Here is a 21,967-nt window from a genome sequence, read left to right on the forward strand (position 1 = left end):
TCTTTGCTACTCAGAAGACTGAGATCTGAGCATCCAGGTTCGCAGCCAGCAGGGCAGAAATGTCCATGAGACTTTTCTCTTCAATTAACCAGCAATAAGTGGGAAGTGGGTGGAGCTGTGGCTCCAGTGGTAGAGCACTAGCCTTGACTAAAAAAGCTCAGGGACAGTGCCTAGGCCTTGAGTTCAAGCCCCAGGACAGCACCAAAAAACAAAACAAACAAACAAACAAAAAAACCCCACTTGAGTGGACATAGAAGTTACCCTAGTAGGATGAGGGGTGGATAACTGATCATGAACATTCTGGCAAACTCCCATAGTGCAATCTGGCGCCTTCTCATACTGTTCAGAGTCCCCTCTGAACCTGCTGTCAAGCACATCTGAGGGTAGGCTCCTATCCTTCCACCTCCTCCATACAGACATTTTTGATTGACAGAGCAAGGGTGGAGTGATGGGCTGCCACAGGGACCAGGCCTCTGATGGAAAAGATGGCCTGTTTTCTAGAACATTAAAGATGACCTGGTCAGAGAGAAGAGCCCTCCGCTGAAACCTCAGAAGTTGCCTGCATTCAGTAGCAAAGCAGCCATCTTCCCAGGTAAGGCATGGTGCTAGCCAAGGCAGGAAGGAGGGAAAGCTCCAGGTACCACCAATGCATGGATGGATCATGATGATAAGTGAGTAACCAGTGATTGCTGGCACTGATGGCTCACACCTGTAAGCCTAACTACTCAGGAGGCTGAGATCTGAGGACCATGGATTGAAGCCAGCCTGAACATGAAAGGCCATGAGACTCTTATCTCCAATTAACCACCTAAAAAGCAGAAGTGGAGCTGTGGCTCAGAGTGGTAGAGTGCTAGCCTTGAGCAAAACAGTCAAGGACAGCGCCCAAACCTTGAGTTCAAGCCCCATGACTGACAAACAATAGTAGTAGTAGCAGTAGTAGCAGCAGCAGCAGTAGTAGTAGTAGTAGTAATCAGTGATCGTGAATATTGACCAGGTACCTGCCCATCTGCCCAGATGATCCCTATAAGACCTATCAGTCAGTCCTAGGTAGGAGGTTCTCTATGGGTTCCTTCATTTTAATGACACAGAAGATTCAGGATCAAAGGAGTTCCTGATGTGCCAGCTGGTCTTGATGGTCATGAGAGAGCATTATTTTATGAATGTAATCATTCAGACTGTATGTTCATTTTAAAATCAAAGGTACAGCTACACAGGAGGCTGAGATCTGAGGGTGGTGGTGTGAAGTCAGCTTCAGCAGGAAAGTATAGACCTAGATAAATAGCCCAGGACAGAGTTCAGGAGTCAGCAAGATTAGGGTGGGAGTGTGTGTGTGTGTGTGTGTGTGTGTGTGTGTGTGTGTGTGCCAGTCCTGGGGCTTGAACTCAAGGCCTCACGTTCTTTTTTTTTTTTTTTGGGGGGGGGGGTCTGGTCGTGGGGCCTGAACTCTGGGCCTGGGCGCTGTCCCTCAGCTCTTCAGCTCAAGGCTAGCGCTCTACCACTTGAGCCACAGCGCCACTTCCGGCTTTTTTCTTTTTGCTTATGTGGTGCTGAGGAATCAAACCCAGGCCTCAGGCATGCAAGGCAAGCACTCTACCACTGAGCCAACTTCCAAGCCCCTGGCCTCACATTCTTGCTTGGCTTTTTTGCTCAAGGTTAGCACTCTATCTCTTGAGCCACAGCTCCACTTCCCACTTTTTTGCTGATTAATTGGAGATAAGAGTTTCACAGACTTTCCTGCGCAGGCTGGCTTCAAACTGTGATCCTCAGATCTCAGCCTCCTGAGTTGCTAGGATTACAGGTGTGAGCCACAGAGCCCTGGCTTCCCTGTACTTCTTACCAGTTCCTCTGTAACCTGAGGGCAATGTGAATCTGAGACGGCACAAAGCCCTTGGCACCTATCAGGACTCACTGGGGCTAACTAGCAATTCCTGATCCAGGCAAGGTCGGGGGACCTTGGGTAGAGACAAGAGGTGCCTAGAAGCCCTCTCAGAGCCCCATTTACAGGAGTACAACAGCTGGAACGTGCCGGGCTGTATAGCTATGCTGAAGGAACCCATGAGACCAACTCACCCAACCAATAATGTCCTCCAGCTGCAGATCTGCCCAGGAAAGAAGCAGTGGCAGAACAGAGGCAGAAGACCAAAACCAGGGCAGCAGACGCAGCTCTCACCCTGTTCTACACAGAGTCTGGGAATCATGTGGGTAAGCTGGAGCCTACACAAGTGTCTGAACAGCCCCTCTGGCTTTGTGAGGACAGCAGGCCTTGGTGGAAAGCCCACCGGGCACTCTACTACTGCTTTACCTGAAGGGCCTCTGTTGTAGGCCTGTCTTCAAAGAATTCAGTTCTTCCAACCCAGGAAAATGGATATGCAACGTCCATACTGCCAGAGAATAAAGAAAGTCAATAATGAGACTCCTGTGACCCTGAGTCACTTTGGGACCCATCCAAGATGGACAGTTTCCTGCCAGGCATCAGTAGCTCATGCCTGTAGCCTAAGCTACTCAGGAGGCTGAGATCTGAAGATCAAAGTTCAAAGCCAGCTCAGGCAGGAAAGTCTGGAAGACTCTTATCTCCAATTAACCACCAAAAAGCCAGAAGTAGAACTGTGGCTCAAGTGGTAGAGCACTAGCCTTCACCAATAAAGTTCAGGAACAGCACCTAGGCCCTGAGTTCAAGCCCCAGGACTGGTATACACAAGATAAATAACAGTTTCCTCATACCCAAGACTGGTTGGGAAAGGGATGGAGATTTCCCAAGCTCCCCTAAATGATTCCTTGTGTTAGCTTTCTGTAAATGTGTCCAAAATACCTGGGAGAACAACTTAAAGGAAAGAATTCTTTATTTTGGTTCATGGTTTCAGCCTCTCATGACAGAGAGTTGGGGAGAATGTGGCAGAGTAGTGCATATTATGGTGGACAAGAAGCAGAAAAAGAGGAGGGACCCAGGGACCAGATAGAAGCTTCACATGCATGGGGCTGGGAAGGTGGCTCAGTGGTAGAGCGCTTGCCTTGCATGCCTGAGGCCCTGGGTTCAATTCCTCAGCACCACATAAGCAGAAAAGAAAAGCCGGAAGTGGTGCTGTGGCTCAAGTGGTAGAGCACTAGCCTTGAGCTGAAGAGCTGAGGGACAGCACCCAGGCCCAGAGTTCAGGCCCCACGACCGGACCCAAAAAAAAAAAAGCTTCACAGGCACACCTCCAGTGACCTACTACTTTCTCCATCTTAGTTCTGCCTTGTAAATTTTCTAGAACCTTCCAAGATAATGCTACCAGCTACGTAGCATTATGTGAGCTTTTTGTTGATGTTTTTAAGCGAGGAGGGGAACCCTTCATATCCAAACAATAACAGTAGCAATCTGAGTAAGGGATCCATTGCTATGTGGAAAAAGGAGGCCCTGAACAATTTCTCCATCTACCTAAGAGCCTCACTGTTTACCTCATTCACAAATTGTATAGAAGGAATTTTGCAACTAACTTGACTGGCAGGGAAACTGACCTGAGAAAGGGAGGTATGTTGCAGGAGGGAAGAAGTATGCTGGAAATGACTTTGCTCCATTTCTCCTAGGCTCTGTGTTCAGTAAGTACCCACCAGGAAGGGGTTTAAGAAAGCCTAATTCTTCTGTTGAGCTGCTCAGGAAGGATACAGTTTGCTCAAGTAAAGAGGTAATTCCTTGCACCAACCACTACTTCTATGAGGGAGGGCATACTTAAACTAGAGGACAAGCCTGAGAAAATGATTGCTTACTATAGTGGATAAAGTAAATAGACCTAAGTTCAAAATCTGAGTCTGCTATTTCTTGAGCTAGCTGACCTTGGGGAGGGAGATCACATATTTACACGCAGTGTCTACATTTGTAAACTGAAGATGATTACACCTACACAATAAGATTGAGGTGAGAATTAATCAGAGTGTATTTTGTATGAAGTATTTTAATAGTACCAGGTTTTTTAGCTTGCAAGCAACAAATTCTGGTTTGTATCCCTTCCCCCAACTAGTCAATGAAAATCTGATTTTTGTTCCAATTAGGTGATCCTGGGTGCTATGCTCTGATTGGTTTGAACCTTGGTGTTCTGGCTTATCTCATTGGGACGAAGAGCCTGAGATTTTCTTCACTGGGTTAGAATCTAGACTTTAGACCAATCAGGACTTTCCATCCAAAGTTTGTGGTTAGACAGTTACAATGGATATTGGGAAAGCAAGAATGAGGGATTCCCAGTAAGGATCAGGAACCCCAATATTTCCACCTTGTGACAGATTTCAAGGTTTCTTTTGTGGGTTTTTTGTTCTTTTTTAATTTTTGTGCCAGTACTTGGGCTTGAAATTGAGGCTTGGGGGCTGGGAAGGTGGCTCAGTGGTAGAGCGCTTGCCTTGCATGCCTGAGGCCCTGGGTTCGATTCCTCAGCACCACATAAGCAAAAAGAAAAAAGCCGGAAGTGGTGCTGTGGCTCAAGTGGTAGAGTGCTAGCCTTGAGCTGAAGAGCTGAGGGACAGCGCCCGGGCCCAGAGTTCAGGCCCTACGACTGGACCCCCCCCCCCCAAAAAAAAAAAGAAATTGAGGCTTGGGTGCTATCCCTTAGCTTTTTTACTCAAAGCTGGTTCTCTACCACTTGATCAACACCTCCACTTTTGGCTTTGTTGGTGGTTAATTGGAAATAAGAGTCTCATAGACTTTTTTTTAATCTGGGCTGCCTGTGAACCTGAATCCTCAGATCTCAGCCTCCTGAGTAGCTAGGATGATTTACAGGCATGAGCCCGCAGCCCCCAGCTTTCAAATGTGTGTTTTTAACAGCTAAAGAATAACCCAATCAAGCCTGAGTTACCTACATAATAGGCAGTTCTTTATATGTAATAATAGTTTCTTTCTTGTATCCTAAAGTGGTTAGCAAACTGTGGGCTGAGAAAACTGAAGATGGAGATTTCCAGATGCTTTGGTCCCATCTGCAGCCATCAGAAGGCAGCTCAAAGGTCGGCGTCAGCCAGACACTGTGGCATCTTCCCCAGCATAAATGTCCACGTGAGTCTCAGCACTCTGACGCCCTTCTCAGTAGAGAGCTCATGCTGTAGAGCAGAAGCGTCAGACCCCACCAAGGTGTCAGTGACTAGTTCTTGTAATCCTAGCTACTCAGGGGGCTGAGATCTGAGGGTCATAGTTCAAACCCAGCCTGGGTAGGAAAGTCTGTGAGTCTCTGATCTCCAACCAATCACCAAAAAGCCAAAAGTGGCTCAAGTGGCAAAGTGCTTAGCCCTAAACCTAAAAGCATAAAAGTGCCCAGGCTCTGAGTTCAAGACCCAGGACCAACAACAACAACAAAAATGGAGATACAATTTTTTTCCTATCCCAGTGACTTCATTCATTCCACACTATTGCTCTAATTCACAGAACTCCTACATTGAACTATAAATCCAATAGTAAAAAGAAAAAGAGCTTTTAAATAAATTAAAAAAAAAAAAAAAAACAGGCAGGGCAGCCGGGCACTGGTGGCTTATGCCTGTAATCCTAGCTACTCAGGAGGCTGCGATCTGAGGATCTCAGTTCAAAGCCAGCCCAGGCAGGAAAGTCTGTGAAACTCTTATCTCCAATAAACCACTAGAAAACTGGAAGTGGCACTGTGGCTCAAGTGGTAGGGCACTCGCCTTGAACTGAAGAGTGCAGGGACAGCGCCCAAGCCCAAAGTTCAAGCCCCACGACTGACAGAAAGAAAGAAAAGAAAGAAAGGAACGAAGGAAGGAAGGAAAGAAGAGGAAGGAAGGAAGGAAGGAAGGAAGGAAGGAAGGAAGGAAGGAAGGAAGGAAGGAAGGAAGGAAGGGAGGGAGGAAGGAAGGAAGGAAGGGAGGGAGGAAGGAAGGAAGGAAGGAAGAAGGAAGGAAGAAAGCAAGCTGCAAGTGGCACTGTGGCTCAAGCGGTAGAGTGCTCGCCTTGAACTGAAGAGCGCAGGGACAGCGCCCAAGCCCAGAGTTCAAGCCCCATGGCCAACAAAAAACAGGCAGGGCATGGTGGTACACACCTGTAATCTTAACACTAGAGGTTGTGGCAGGAGAATCTTGGATTCCAGGCTGGCCAAGGCTTCGTAACAAGACCCTATCTCAAAAATCCATTCATCCATTCATTACTTAATGAATGGATGAATCAAACAAATGTATGCCTCACAGATGTTTTGGCAGGTTTTGCTTTGTTCCATGCCAGTACTGGGGCTTGAACTCACAGATAGGATGCTTTCCCTTAGCTTTTCCACTCAAGGTTTTCCACTCTACCACTTCAGCCACACTTCCATTTCCAGCCTTTTGCTGAATAACTGGAGATAAAGAGACTTGGGGAGTCATCTGGCTAGGCAGGGTTCAAACTGCGATCTTGACATCTCAGCCTCCTGAGTGGCTAGTTTATACTGGCATGTGTCCAGCTGTTTGGGCAGTTGTTGATGACAATGGGATAAACTGCTATAGGAGGCTGAGACTGTGAAGAACTGGCTGATGGATATTTGCCTTTGGTTACTTTAACCAGGGAGTGGTGAGGCACCTACGGTGGACACTATGGGAGATGGACATGTACATCTCCAGCATGGACAAGCTGATAAGACGCTACGTGCAGAGGCTGCAGTGGCTGCTGTCTGGTGAGCCCGCCCGCCACCCTGAGAGGAAGAAGAAGGCGAACCCCAGAACCTCAAAATCAATCCTTCCCAGACCACTCTCTCCAGAATTGTCAGGTCAAAAGATTAAGCCCCAGAGAGCCATCCATCGATAACATGAGCCCCGGGTTCAGAGGTCAGGCAAGGTGCCACATGACAGGAAGTTGCTTCCTTGGTCAAGGGGCTCAGAAAGAGCAGTGCCCGTCCAAGCCACCTTAGGGTCCTCTGCCTGTGGCATCTTTCTACAGGGACTAAGCAGCTCCCCTCATAGGTCTGTTAGTATTAAGAAGCCTCCCATGGAACTGCCCATTGCAAGTGAGGATATGAAGTCCTGACCGGAAGATGCCCTCAAGCAGCCTCTGGGCTGGGCAGAGCCAGGCTGGCATCCAAGAGAAGGGCTGCTAAGGGGTTCAGAGACATGTGCTAGGGCACCAATGGCTCACATGTGGAATCCTAGCTACTCAGGAAGCTGAGATCTGAGGATTGCAGTTCAAAGCCAGCCTGGGCAGAAAAGTCCATGAGACTCTTATCTCCAATTAACCAGCAAAAAGCAAGAAGTGGAGGTGTGACTCAACTGGTAGAGTACCAGACTTGAGAGGAAAAGCTAAGCCAGATAGAGCACAAGGCCTTGAGTTCAAGTCCCTGTACCAACACACACACATACACACGCACAGAGCAATGAATCAGGGCTGGAGACATGGCTCAAGTGGTGAAGTGCCAGCCAAGCAATCAAGCTGAGAAAGTTCGAAACCTTGAGTGCAAACTCCAGTACTGATAAAAGAGTACATTTTTTTTCTTTTTTTTTTTTGGGGGGGGGGGTTGTGGGGCTTGAACTCTGGGGCCTGGGCGCTGTCCCTCAGCTCTTCAGCTCAAGGCTAGCTCTCTACCACTTGAGCCACAGTGCCACTTCCGCTTTTTTCTTTTTGCTTATGTGGTGCTGAGGAATCGAACCCAGGGCCTCATGCATGCAAGGCAAGCGCTCTACCACTGAGCCACCTTCCCAGCCCCAGATAAGAGAAATAGAGGGGAATGACTCTGAATCTTGGAAGCCAAGAAGCTGGGTTGACAGCTAGAGACAGATAAAAGGGCCTGGAGGGTTTCAGGCACAACAAGAAGGAAGTTCTGTGGGAACTCTTGAGGTCCTGGGCAAATCTATTAGGTCCTGTCCTTTGTGTTCCCATCAGTAGTGTGTGGTCATGGCTCCTGCTTTCCAAGAAGAGCCATACACCTAGGGCCATTGCCAAATCAGAGGCTAGGGCAAGACAAAAAGGGGTGAGCCTCTCCCCATTCCTAGTCCATGGTGACCACAGGGGAAGAGCTCAAAGCAAATTCTTCTTCCACTTCTTCCTCCTCTTATTCTTTTTTTTTTATGTTACCTTGTATTATTTTTTTATTTAATTTTTTTATTGTAAAGATACTATACAGAGGGTTACACGAGCAAGGTAATGAGTACACTTCCTATTGAGCATTGTTACCCCCTCCATTGTTTTCCCCCTACCATCCCTTCCCTCCCTACCTTCCCTGAGGTTCTTTTTTTTTTTTTTAATTGTGATTAAGTAATTACATAATTTCCCAAATTTCACAGTATTGTGGAATAATGATGCTCATTTAAAGTCACAAGTTCATTCTAACTTTCCTGGAGCAAATTGTCTATCACGGTCTATGACATATAATGGTGTACACATATATACCATACGTGTGATCAGCAGCATGGGGTTATTTAGTAGTGGTTCGACCAGATGAGTGGGAGTTCTTTGTTTCTTAAGTCCTGTTAGTTTTGTCGTATCACCTAACATTTTGGATTTAGCATCCACTTATCAGGGAGACCATGTACCGTTTGTCTCTTTGCTCTTGGCTTACCTCGCTCAACATGATTCCTTCTAGCTCCATCCATTTCCCTGCAAATGCCATTATTTTGTCATTTCTAATGGCTGCATAATATTCCTTTGTGTATAGATACCACAATTTTTGGATCCATTCATCTGTGGTGGGGCATCTGGGTTGTTTCCATATCCTAGCTATTGTGAACAGTGCTGCAATCCTCCTCTTATTCTTGTCCTCCTCCTCCTTCTTTCTTTCTTTCTTTCTTCTCCTTTTATTTCTTCTTTCTCCTTCTTTTTTTCTTCTTCTTCTGTGTAGCACTGGGGCTTGAACTGGAGCCTGAGTGCTGTCCCCTAACTTTTTCTCATTCAAGGACCACACTTCCACTTCCACCTTTTTGCTGGTCAATTAGAGACAAGTATCTGGTTTCCAACCTCGAACCTCAGATCTCAGCTTCCTGAGTGGCTAAGATTATAAGCCTGAGCACCAAACACTCAAACTTTGAAACTTACCCACAGGCTTCCTTCACTCATCCATTCATTCACTCATTCATTCATTCATTCACTCAACAGGTAAGTGATGCCCTCCTGCTCAGTGCTAGGAGTGAGGGGAAGACACATTCCAGCATGGTCCCTGAGCTTACAGAGCATATCGTCTAGGATAAAGGTGTTAACCAAAGCCACAAGTCTAATAACTATAATATGGCAGGGAAGAAGGGCATGTTGCTTCGAGGAGCAGTTGGCTTGGACAGAAAGGTCAAGGAAATCTTGATGTTTGAGCTGAGGTATGAACAGTGCACAGATCTTATCTGGACCGGGAAAGGAACAGCTAGCCTGGGTTAGCCACCATAAACTTGTGACTGAAATCCTCCTGTCTCTGCTCCTGCTGGGATTACAGTTGTGTGCCACCATGCCAGGCTTCCCTCTTATTCTTTTGACATGAGCGTTACTGTGGAGCACCCAGATGATTTTGAGTCTGAACACTCCATCTCCTTGATCTTGAGTTCTCCTGGAGAGTGGCAGTCTGTTTTTATCCACTAGCCCACTGAGTCCCAAAGACACATTTCCAGAATTCTGGACATACCGTCGTCTTGTCTGTCTTTCCTTGTGTCATCTCTGCTTCACCTTTGAAGCCAGAAGGTCCAGAACCTCAGTTCTGCCACTGTCAAACTGGGGCATCCCGAGCAAGTCACCCATCCTCTGGGGATCCCCAACCCTTGAACCCCCTCCCTGCTTTACCCCTCATCCTTTTTTTTCCCATGAGTCTCTGTCCTCCCTAATGGCTCTTGTCCACATCGAACTTGCTTACCAGACGCCAGGTGTGTTGAACACAACCAGAAAACCACCTTGGCGGAAGGACCCCTCCCTCACGCCTTTCCTGCCTCCATGCCCACCCATCTCTGAGCAGGAAGCCGCCAGATGTTTGGTGTCATCTTGGAGAGCAAAGTGTGCATTGTGCTGGACATGTCTGGGTCCATGGAGCCCTACCAGCAGCAGGTGAAGTCAGAGCTGGTCCTGCTGATTTGGGAGCAGCTGCGGAAGCACTGTGACAGGTAGGAGTTAGTGCTGTGGGTGGGCGGGGCCAGCACGGTGGGTGGGCGGGGCCAGCACTGCGGGTGGGCGGGGTCAGCACTGTGGGTGGGCGGGGCCAGCACTGTGGGTGGGCGGGGCCAGCACTGCGGGTGGGCGGGGTCAGCACTGTGGGTGGGCGGGGGTCAGCACTGTGGGTGGGCGGGGTCAGCACGGTGGGTGGGCGGGGCCAGCACGGTGGGTGGGTGGGGTCCCTGCTGTAGGAGGAGTCACTGCTGTGGGTGGGTAGAGCCAGAGACTGGTGGGTGGGTCAGAGCTGTGACAGGTGTAATCAGCAATCGGGTGGGTGGGAAGATCAAAGGCAGTTTCCAGGATGCCCTGTCCAAGAAGCCTGGAAGGTTCTGAAGAGCTTATTGGCCTTAACTTAATTTGTGTGGAGGGGAGGGGCTATGTGGGTGTATGTGTGGTGGGAATGGGTCCTCAGGCCTCAAACAAGCAAGGTAAGTGCTCTACTACCAAACTACACACCAATCTCTGAACTCGAATTCGTGTGTGTGTGTGTGTGTGTGTGTGTTGGTTCCTGGGCTGGCTAGTTCCGCCTCAAGTTCAAGGTGCTGTTCCTAAGCTTTTTTCTCAAGGCTAGCACTGTACCTTAACTTTTGGCTTTGTACTGGTTAATTGAAGATAAGCGTCTCAAGGACTTTTCTTGCCCTGAGTAGCTAGGACTACAAGTGTGAGCCACCAGTGCCCAAGCCTTGAAATCTATCTGCATCAAGAATCTTCAGTGTGGACCCTGTCACTTTCGGGTGACCCACAGCCCTCCTCAACAGACCACAGAGCTCATTCTAGGGGTCTTAAATGGTGGATGTGAAGAATCCCCACAGAGGTGACTTTCTGGGGGCCAGCCAAGACCAGCCTGATGGATCTATCTCCTCTCTCCTCTCTCTCCCATCTTCTCGGTCCTCATCTCCAGTTTCAACCTGCTCAGCTTTGCAGAGAACCTAAAGCCATGGAAGGACACGCTGGTGGAGACCACAGAGGCAGCATGTCATGAGGCCATGCAGTGGGTGACCCACCTGCAAACTCAAGGGAGCACCTCGATTTTTTCAGCCTTAAAGGCAAGTGCTCCCATCAAACAGGACCCTGTAGCAGAGAAGCCACTTCATCACCCCTTAAGCATGGGAGATTCCAGGATTCATCACCTGTTACTGAATTTCTTTTCTTTCCTTTATTATTATTATTATTATTATTATTATTTTGGTCAGTCATGGGCTTGAACTCTGGGCCTAGGCACTGTCCGCCCCTCAGCTCTTCAGCTCAAGGTGAGCACTCTACCGCTTGAGCCACAGCGCCACTTCCAGTTTTCTGGTAGTTTATTGGAGACAAGAATTTCACGGACTTTCCTGCCCAGGCTGGCTTTGAAATGTGATCCTCAGATCTAGGTTCCCCGAGTAGCTAGGATTATGGGCGTGAGCCACCGGCACCCAGCTTGACTTTCTTTTCTCTGTGTGTGTGTGTGTGTGTGTGTGTGTGTGTGTGTGTGTGTGTGTGTGTGTGTGTGTGTGTGTGTGTGTGTGTGTGTGATGGTACTGGGACTTGAACTCAGGGCCTGGATACTATCCCTTTACTTTTTCTCTCAAGTCTGGCACTGTAACACTTAAACCACACCTCTTCATTGGCAATAAGCTTTATAGATATTCCTGCTGGGGCTAACTTTGAACCTTGATCCTCAGACCTCAGCCTCCTGAGTTAGCTAGGATTACAAGCATGAGCCACCAGTGCTGTTATGCTGCATTTTATCTTCCTAAAAACCCAGTAAAGAGCCAGACATCAGAGGTTCATACCTGTAATCCTAGCTACTCAGGAGACTGAGATAGGAGGATCACAGTGGGAAGTCAGCCCAGGCAAGAAAGTCTGTGAGATGGGCATTTCTAATTAACCAGCAAAAAGCCAGAAGTGGAGCTGTGGATCAAGTGGTAGAGTCCTAGCCTTGACCACAAAGATTCAGGGACAGTGCCTAGGCCCTTAGTTCAAGTCATCACACACGCGTGCGTGCGTGCGCACACACATACACACACACACATCAATGAGAAAGTTTTTGTTGTTGTTGTTGTTTTAAATGTCAGTATTGGGACTTGGACCTTTGCTTAGCGTTTTTTTTTTTTTTTGGTCGGTCATGGGGTTTGAACTCTGGGCCTAGGCACTGTCCCTCAGCTCTTCAGCTCAAGGCGAGCACTCTACCACTTGAGCCACAGTGCCACTTCCAGTTTTCTGGTGGTTAATTGGAGATAAGAGTCTCACAGACTTTCCTGCCTGGGCTGGCTTTGAACCGTGATCCTCAGATCTCAGCCTCCTGAGTAGCTAGGATTACAGGCGTGAGCCACTGGCGCCCGGCTACCTAGCTTTTTTACTCAAGGATGGCATTCTGTCACTTGAGCCATACTTCCATTTCTAGCTGTTTGCTGGTTAACTGGAGATAAGAGTCTTTCCAGTTTGTCTGTCTGGGCTGGCTTTGAACTGTGATCCTCAGATCTCAGCCTCCTGAATAGCTAGGATCACAGGTGTGAACCATCAGGGTCTGGCTTGAGAAAGTGATTTTTGTTTTCTCCCGGAGATAAGGACCCAGAGGCTCAGAGAGGTTAAGTGACTTGCTTAGAACTAACCAGCTAGGAAGTCACCATGTTCTTCCTTGATCTATCTTGGGCTGAAAGAGGACATGTCAGAGGCATCCAATCAGGCACACTTTTCTCGGGGACAATTGGATGATCCCCCTTTCTTCCTTCCTGTGCTCTCTCAGAAAGCCTTCAGTTTCCGTGATGTACAAGGGCTGTACCTCCTGACCGACGGGAAGCCAGACACAAGCTGCAGTTTAGTCCTCAACACCATCCAAAAGTTCCAGAAGGACAGAGATGTAAAGGTGCACGCTATCTCTCTGAACTGCGCAGACAGGTGGGCAAACTTGCTTCTCCTGAACCGCTTGCCTGAGGAGGTGATCTGGACTCCTCAGCTAAACCTGGGCCTCCCTTAGACACCAGTGTCCTGTGTCAAGAATTGGGAAGATGCACTGCTTTGCCAGAGGCCTCAGCAGATGCTAGAGCCCAGAAGAAAGCCCCTTGCCCTGGGTCCAGGTGGCTCACACCTGTAATCCTAGCTATGCAGGAAGCTAAAATCTGAGGAACCTGGTTTAGGGCCAGGCCAGGCAGTAAAGTCTGTGAGAGTCTTGTCACAAAAAGCTGGAAGTGGAGCTGTGGCTCAAGTAATAGAGCTAGCCTTGAGCAAAAGAGCGCAGGGTTAGTGCCCAAGCCCCAGGTTCAAGCTGCCATACCAGCACGCAAAGAAAAAGCCCCTTGCAGCTGGGTGCCAGTGGCTCACGCCTGTAATTCTAGCCACTCAGGAGGCTAAGATCTGAGGATCTCGGTTCAAAGCCAGCCCGGGCAGGAGAGACTGTGAGACTCCTATCTCCAATAAACCACTAGAAAACCGGAAGTGGCGCTGTGGCTCAAGTGGTAGAGTGCTAGCCTTGAGCTGAAGAGCTGAGGGACAGCGCCCAGGCCCAGAGTTCAAGCCCCACGACCGACCAAAAAAAAAAGAAAGAAAAAGCCCCTTGCATCACCCCAAACTGACCCTACCACCAGCTGCTCTTTTGTCTCTCTCCAGCCTAAAAATTATTCACTCCATTCATACAATCCCACCATCTTTGTCCTCGCCTTTCTTGGAAGCATATTTATGAATATTTACAGGGGAAACCCCAGTGAAGAAAACATATTGACATAGCACCATTTTTTAAAAATAAGCTATCACTATTAAAAAGCAGGTAAAGCTGGGTGCTGGTACACACCTATAATTCTAGTTACACAGTTATAATTCTAGGATCACAGTTTGAAGCCAACCTAGGCAGAAAAGGCCATGATACTCTTATCTCCAACAAACTACTTAGAAAATACCAGAAATGGTGCTGTGGCTCTAGTGGTAGAGCACTAGCCTTAAGCAAAAGAAGGCTCAGGGACAATGCCCAGGCCCTAGTTCCCATGACTGCCTCCCCCCCCCCCCCCCCCGCCACACACACACACACACACACACACACACACACACACACACTCTCACACACACAAGTATGGGTGTTGGTAATGCACTCCTGTAATCAGATCTCAGGAGGCTGAGATTTGATGATCTCAGTTGAAAGCCAACTTGAGCACAAAAGTCCATGAAACTCTTATCTCCAATTAACCACCCAAAAAGCTGTAAGTGGAGCTGTGGCTCAATGATAGAGTGCTAGCCTGGAGCAGAAAAAGTTAAGCAACGGTGTGAGGCCTTGAGTTCAAGCACCAGTACCAATGCACACACACACACACACACACACACACACACACACACACACACACACACACACACACACACAAAATACCACGTAAGGCAGGCCTCAGCTTTTTCACAGATCTATTTCTCATTGGGCAGGGAAGTATTCGGAGCCCACAGGTTTAGCATGCATGGGGCCCTGAGTTCAATCCTCGACACACAGGCACATCATTATTCACAAGCCAATTACTTAGGTACATTCTTCACCTGCTATTTACATTGTGAGTTCTGTAAAAATTGCCATATATCCCTCACAGGCCTACCACACATTGAAGAGATGCCAAAGGCCAGAGCAGGCTGGCAAGGCAAAGCAACTTAAAAAAAGGTCTGGTGAATCTCCATGAACTGGGTCAGAACAGTGTATTTGGTGATACTAAAGATAGTTTCCATTGCCAGGTGCTGATGGCTTAGGCCTATAATCCTAGCTTGACAGGAGGCTGAGATCTGAGGATTGTGGTTCAAAGCCCCCCCAGGAAGGAAACTCTGTAGGACTCTTATCTCTAATTGTGTACTGAAAAATCAATAGTTACGCAGAAGTGGTGCTATGGCTGAAGTGGTAGAGTGCTAGCCTTGAGCAAAAAAGCTCAGAAACAGCACCCAGGTCCTAAGTTCAAGCCCAGTAATAGCACCAAAAGGAAAAAGAAAGGAAGTCTCCATGGTGCTATGCTTAGCCAAGGCCCGGGGCCAGGACACCTGAAGTTACCCCCTTGGGCCTAGGGATGTCAGCCAGTCTCCCTCAGCCTCTGTGAGCCCATCGGCCTCTGTTCCTCCTCCAGAGAAGCAGTTGAGTTCCTGAGGAAGCTGGCAGCCCTCACTGGGGGCCGCTACCACTGCCCTGTGGATGATGACACACTCTGCAATATTCACGGGCTGCTCACCAGAGGCTTCAGCCTTGAAACGGTAGGTCACCAGCTGCTGAGTGCAAATCTGTCCAATGAAATGCCCATAAACTGGGCCAAGAATGAGTCAGGAGACCCAAGTGGAGGTGATGTTGGCAAGGACAGAGCAAGATGGAGAGGTAAAGAGCATGTATCTAAGTGCCCTTAGCTTCTCAGTTTAAGACCTTGTCAGCCCAGGTGATAGGTAGCTCAGGGAGTGTGAGGAAAACTCACACTCTGTGGATATGTATTGCTTAAACGTTCCTGCTTTGGCCTGGTGGCATGGCTCTTATTTAGGAATAGAGGAACTGTTTGGGGATAAGAAAGGATTTTTAAAACATAAGATTTTGTCTTGGATGGGTTTCTTTTCGAGATGGAATTACAGCACACCCCAGACTGTGCAAGAAATAGCAGAGGGTGTGGGTATGTTTTGAGATTACTTGTGAACTGTTCATCTTCTTTCAAAATCACCTTATATAAATACATTTTGCCATTCAGACTAGCCAATGGTGAGCAGATTGTGAACCTGAGCTTGACCAATCTGAGCAGAGGGGCGGGGCCTTCTTGAGGGATAAATGTCAGAGCAGATTGCCTGCTCCGTGTGCGTGCTTGCCAGATTTTTCTGGCTGATGGGGCACCCTTCCGTGTAGAAGTCAATTTTGCCTTGCTGAGACAATTCTTTATTTTCGTGTGATTCCAACGGTTCTTGGAGAGCATATTTATAACAGGAGCCAGAGAGGGAGACAGCTTCATCTCTGGGAAGTGTTAGTATGAGTGCTGTATTAGGCCTAGGCTTTGGGACTTCTGCCATTAGCATTTTGAAAAACTTATCTTTGAAACGCTTATTTTATTTTATGTTACGTTATTGCACCAGTATTGGGGCTTGTTTTCAGCTTTTATTTTTATATTTATTATTATTATTATTTTTAAAGTCACAAACACCATTTAATCTAATTAGGACTTGAACTCGGCCTGAGCTCTGTCCTTTAGCTTCTTTGCTGAAGGCTGGTGCTCTATCACTTGAGCCACAGTTCCACTTCTGGCTTTTTTGTGTGTGGTTAATTGGAGACAAGAGTCTCACGGACTTTCCTGCCAGGGCTGGCTCTAAAGTGTGATCCTCAGATGTTGGCCTCCTAAGTAGCTAGAATTACAGGTATGAGCCATTAGTGCCCTGCTTGAAGCTCTATTTTACTAGAAGAAATGGAGAAAGGACAGAAGACAATGTACTGATTGAGTAGCAGGTAGATAAAGACAGGTACCCTGAGTGTCTGCTGGGCCTGAAGAGGTCTCAATTTCCCCCTGAAGTTCAGAGATCATCTTTGTTGACTATTCCTCCTCCCGACACCAATTCTCATGGGTGGAATGGCTTCCTGGATAGGTGGTGAGCTTCCCATTCCTGAAGATACTCAAGCTGAGGTCCTGCATGGAAGCTGGATTTTATTCACTCTAAAATTTTAGAATTTGAAAGCCAGGTGCTGGTGGCTCACTCCTATAATCCTAGCTACTTAGGAGGCTGAGATTATAGAATGGAGGTTCAAAGCCAGCCCAGGCAGAAAAGTCCATGAGACTCTTCTCTCCCATTGACCACTAAAAAGCTGGAAGTGGAAGTGCGCCTCAAGTTGTAGCGCTCCAGTCATGAGCAAAAAAGGCTAAAGGAGAACATTAGGCCCAGAATTCCAGTCCCAATGTAAAATTTTAATATACAATAATTCATGCTTTTTCCTATCCAGTAATTTAATGGCTTAAAGTCACACTGATCTCCCCTTTCTAAGGACCCTGCACTGCCACTTTTCGAAGGAGATGACTTAAGAAAACTGGCTCAAGAGATTAACAAAGCCACAACCTTCCTCAAGCAAGCCCAGTCCTTCAGGTATGCCATAGCAGCCCTTCCTCCCCAAACCCCAGGCCCCACTGAGACACACGACCCACCCTGGTTATAACGTTCTAATTCTGTAAGCACCTGGCATGTTGCCCCCTGCCAGGCCCAGAAATATGGGCCCCAAGGGAACCCTCATTCTTCTTCTGCCTACCAGATCTCAACTCCAGAAGAAAATTAATGCAGAATCAAAGAGTGGGATTTGCTAAAATGGTGGTCTCAGGTAAGAGGAGAGAATGGGCTTCCCATGCTAAGGGCCAAGTCACCTGCTTACTTTACTAGACAGTTGTATCTAAAGGAAGGAGTTGCCAGGTGCTGGTGGCTCACCTGTAATCCTAGGTACTCAGGAGGCTGAGATCTGAGGATTGTGGTTTAAAGCCAGCCCAGGCAGGAAAGTCTGTAAGACTCTTATCTCTGCTAAACTACCAAAAACATCGGGAATGGAACTGTGGCTCAAATGGTAGAGCACTGACCTTGAGCAAAAGAAGCTCAGAGACAGTCCCCAGTCCCTGAGTTCAAGTCAGAAGACTGGCACACACACAGACACACACACACACACACACACACACACAGAGGCTAGGCTGTAGCCTACAGATTATGTGTAGGAAAACACCATTCCAGACCCCAAGATGGCCTGTATGCTGAGGGAGAGAAGGTTTTTCATGTATGGGGCCATCTTGGTGCTTCCCTCCCTCCCACCTGTCCCCCAGCATTCCAGACACAGAGTTGTCACTCAATAGGAAGTCTTGCATGGAGCTCCCTGTCTAGGAAATTCCCTTTCTTGACATCTCTGACTAGTGATACCTCATCCATCAAGTCACAGTTCAAATGATATCAGCTCCACTGTGAAGGTTCTCCAGGATGTATCTAGACTGGGGAACTTCCAGGCAAAATTGGAAGCTTCCGGCAATCCTGTCATAGCATCCTGACTGGCCATGCCCCTTTGTCACACAAGTTTCCTGCTCCATTATCTACCTTTCCCTTGACCTTGGTGCTCTCAGGAGGAGGCTGCTATCCTCATTATCTAGGTGTCCCTAGAATCTACCTGCTGGAACCTGCTAGAACTTGCTCCCTGGCAAACATGGTGAACATTGAGCTGAGTGTGAAGGGCCAGCTCTGGAAACCAGCCAGACGAGACTTCTTCCCGATCTTCTCCGGTTCTCACCCATTGCTCTACAACCAAAGCAAGGTCACTGTCAACCCATCTTGGAGGTAGAAGAAACAGCAGAGCCCTCGTAGCCACCCCTCACCCCTAAGCAAACTGAAGACATCTCTGGAACTTAGTCAAGGGCAGATGCTTTGCTCACGCTGGTAAAAGTCAGGCTGCATTGTCTGGGCCTAGCCCCACTATTTATATATGAAATAGATGTGTCATGCATGATGTCATTTTCAAAATTAAAAAAATTCTCATTTCATTAATATGGTTGAAGTGACTTGACTTTGATTACTTGATCATATCAAATGATCTGTGAGTCTGTGTGTGTGTGTGTGTGTGTGTGTGTGTGTGTGTGTGTGTACGTATAAAGCCTGAGATAAAACTATTACTTAAAGCCGGGCGCTAGTGGCTCACGCCTGTAATCCTAGCTACTCAGGAGGCTGAAATCTGAGGATCTCGGTTCAAAGCCAGCCTGGGCAGGAGAGACTGTGAGACTCCTATCTCCAATAAACCACCAGAAAACTGGAAGTGGCGCTGTAGCTCAAGTGGTAGAGCGCTCGCCTTGAGCTGAAGAGCTGAAGGACAGCACCCAGGCCCACGGCCCAAGCCCCACGACCGACCAAAAAAAACAAAAACAAAAAAAACTATTACTTATCCAGAATATACAAAGAACTATGAAATAATATGGGAAGACTAAATTGAAACCTCTTTGTACAACTACTTAAAGATAATTTTTAAAATAAATACCACTAAGAACAACTACTTAAAGATAATTTTTAAAATAAATACCACTAAGTGAGAAAAAATTCAAGCCAGGCATAAGTGGCTCAGTCCTGTAATCCTAACTACTCAAAAGGCTGAGATCTGAGGATGATGGTTTAAAGCCAGCCCAGACAGGAAAGTCCATGAGACTTTTGTCTCCAACTAACAACCAGAAAACTGGAACTGAGCTTTGGCTCAAAGTGGTAAAGCAATAGCCTTGAGCAAAAGAGCTCAAGGACAGTGCTTGGGCACTTGCCCAGTGTTCAAGGCCCAAAACAAAACAACAACAACAAAAAAAAACAAAACAACCAGAAATATTGTCTTAAAATAATGGAAGATAGAAGTGAAATATCAAGACCGTAGCAAAAGGTGCACACTGGTGGCTCACACTTGTAATCCTAGTTACTCAGAAGGCTAAAATTTGAGGATTGAGGTTTGAAGCCAGCCTAGACAGACAAATCTGAGAGACTCTTGGCTCAACCAGAAAAAAGCGGGGCTGGGAAGGTGGCTCAGTGGTAGAGCGCTTGCCTTACATGCATGAGGCCCTGGGATCGATTTCTCAGCACCACATAAGCAGAAAAAGCCGGAAGTGGTGCTGTGGCTCAAGTGGTGAGCGCTAGCCTTGAGCTGAAGAGCTGAGGGACAGCAACCAGGCCCAGTGTTCAGACCCCACAACTGACAATAAATAAATAAATAAGTAAATAAATAAATGAAAAAAGTTAGACCTTGAGTTGTGGCTCAAGTGGTAGAGCACTGGCATAAGCACAAATACCAAACAAAAGCATGAGACTCTGAGTTCAAGCTCTGGTATTAGAACAAGGCAGCGGGTGGGAGAGAGAGCCAGGTGCTGGTGGTTTATGCCTGTAATCCTAGCTACTCAGGAGGATGAAATCTGAGGATTGAGGTTTAAAGACAGCAGAAAAATTTCTGAGACTCTTATCTCCAATTAACCACCAAAAAGCCAGAAGTGGGTCTGTGGTTCAAGTGGTGGATCACTAGCCTTGAGCAAGAAAAGCTCAGGGACAGCACCCAGTCACGTTCATGTGCACACACGCACGCGCACACACACACACACACACACACACACACACAAGTAGTAGCAGAGCCATACTACCTCTTATGGCTCTAGGAAGGATCAATTGCAGCAGTCTTGTTCTAGTAGTTTCTGTGGTTGGTAGTCTTCACAGGATCTTCTCCCTGTGGGCATGTCTGTGCCTAAATTTCCCTCTTTTTGCAGTGGAGGTGTGACTCAAATGGTAGAGTGCCAGCTTGCATAAGATAGCTTAAGAACAGTGTCCAGGCCCTGAGCTTAAGCCTTAGTACTGGCACCCTAAAAAAAGCAGCAGGGTTGGAGGCATGGCTCAATTGGTAAAGTTCTGATGTGAACAAAAGTGTCAGGTACTGAGATTGATACCAGTCTTGGACAAAAAAAAAAAAATAGAATAAAGAAAAAATAGCTCCAAGTTCTCTTCTTTATTAAGGTATCAGTTATAGTGGAGTAGGCTCCCTCCCCACTCCTCACCTCCAAAATTTCATTTAAAAAGGGGGGGGTCATATTCTGAGAGACTAGGGGTTAGACTTTCAATGTATGAATTTTGCAAGGGACACAACAATAGTTGTGTTGTTAGCAATGCTTTTTGCAAGCCAGAAAGCTGGCACCAGGGATTATAGATTCTGTGGTCCTGCCCATAGGAAAGGAAAAGGATTGTCTTGGTGAGTAGAAGAATGGATCAGAAGCCAAGCACCAGTGGTTCATGCCTATAATCCTAGCTACTCGGGAGGCTGAGATCGATCTGAGGATTGTGGTTCAAAGCTGGCCTAGGCAGGGAAGTCCATGAGACAATTATCTTCAATTAACCATCAAAAAGCCAGAAGCGGAGATATGGCTCAAGTGGTAAATCACCAGCTTTGAATTAAAAAAAAAAAAACAAAAAACTAAGGTAGCTGGGTACCAGTGGCTCCCATCTGTAATCCTAGCTAGTCAGGAGGTTGAGATCTAAGGATCTCAGTTCAAAGCCAGTCCAGACAGGAAAGTCCATGAGACTCATCTCCAATTAACCACCAAAAAATGGAAGTGGTACTATGGCTCAAGTGGCAGAGTGCTCGCCTTGAGCTGAAGAGAGTTCAAGCCCATGACCAGCAAAAAAAAAAAAAAAAAAAAACAGGGACTGGGAATGTGGCTTAGTGGTAGAGTGCTTTCCTAGCATGCCGGAAGCCCTGGGCTCAGCACCAAATAAACAGAAAAAGCAGGAAGTGGCACTGTGGCTCCAATGTTAGAGTGCTAGCCTTGAGCAAAAAAGAAGCTCAGGGACAGTGCTCAGGCCCTGAATTCAAGCCCCAGGACTGGCAAGGCAAAAAAACAAAAACAAAAAAAACCAAACCTAAGGTATAGCACATATGACCTGAATTCAAGTCATGTAAAAGGAGGAGGAGGAGGAAGAGAAGCAGCTGCTAGATGAATCAAGCCCTAGGCTTATGCAGTGGTGAAGTGAGGGACTGGGTTAAAATGCCAACTTCTCCAATAGTGATTGAGTACCACCATGGGCAGTTCCCATGTCTGCATTTGGTATGGACTGTGTATCATGTAACCATAATCTCACAGTCACAACTGTACAGTACACCCCATTCCCAATTTATGAAGAGAAAGAGGAGCCTGGACACTGCTGCAGCAGAAACAAGGAATCAGCAAAGCCAAGATTTAAACCCAAGGTTGACCCTTCTTGTCTTTTTTTTTTTTTTTGGTCCAGTGACAGTATTGAAATGAACTCCAGCCTAGGCACTGTCCCCTTAACTTTTTCCATAAAAGGTTAGTTTTTGTTGTTGTTGTTGTTGGTTAATTGGAGATAGACCTTTCATGGACTTTTCTGTCCAGCCTGACTTCAAATTGTGATCCTCAGATCTCAGCCTCCTGAATAACTAGGATTACAGGTATGAGCCACCAGTGCTTAGCTGGTGCATCAGTGCTT

The 21,967-nt window shown here is 47.2% G+C and overlaps 1 protein-coding gene across 1 annotated transcript in view; it reads left to right on the top strand.

The window, feature by feature from the left end:
- Nucleotides 1-17,292, top strand: part of Vwa3a (von Willebrand factor A domain containing 3A) — a 61,977-nt gene extending 44,685 nt beyond the window's left edge. The window contains exons 23-33 of the mRNA XM_042689811.1: nt 502-592; nt 2,092-2,202; nt 3,565-3,662; nt 4,877-5,014; nt 6,500-6,608; nt 9,852-9,996; nt 10,947-11,091; nt 12,771-12,922; nt 15,106-15,229; nt 16,980-17,077; nt 17,241-17,292. Of these exons, the coding sequence (XP_042545745.1) occupies nt 502-592; nt 2,092-2,202; nt 3,565-3,662; nt 4,877-5,014; nt 6,500-6,608; nt 9,852-9,996; nt 10,947-11,091; nt 12,771-12,922; nt 15,106-15,229; nt 16,980-17,077; nt 17,241-17,292 (1,263 nt within the window). The remainder of the gene's footprint in view (nt 1-501; nt 593-2,091; nt 2,203-3,564; nt 3,663-4,876; nt 5,015-6,499; nt 6,609-9,851; nt 9,997-10,946; nt 11,092-12,770; nt 12,923-15,105; nt 15,230-16,979; nt 17,078-17,240) is intronic.
- The last annotated feature ends 4,675 nt before the right edge of the window (nt 17,293-21,967 follow it).

Source organism: Dipodomys spectabilis, unplaced genomic scaffold, assembly GCF_019054845.1.
Source record: "Dipodomys spectabilis isolate Male_0828 unplaced genomic scaffold, ASM1905484v1 ptg000127l, whole genome shotgun sequence".
Lineage (NCBI taxonomy): Eukaryota > Metazoa > Chordata > Mammalia > Rodentia > Heteromyidae > Dipodomys > Dipodomys spectabilis.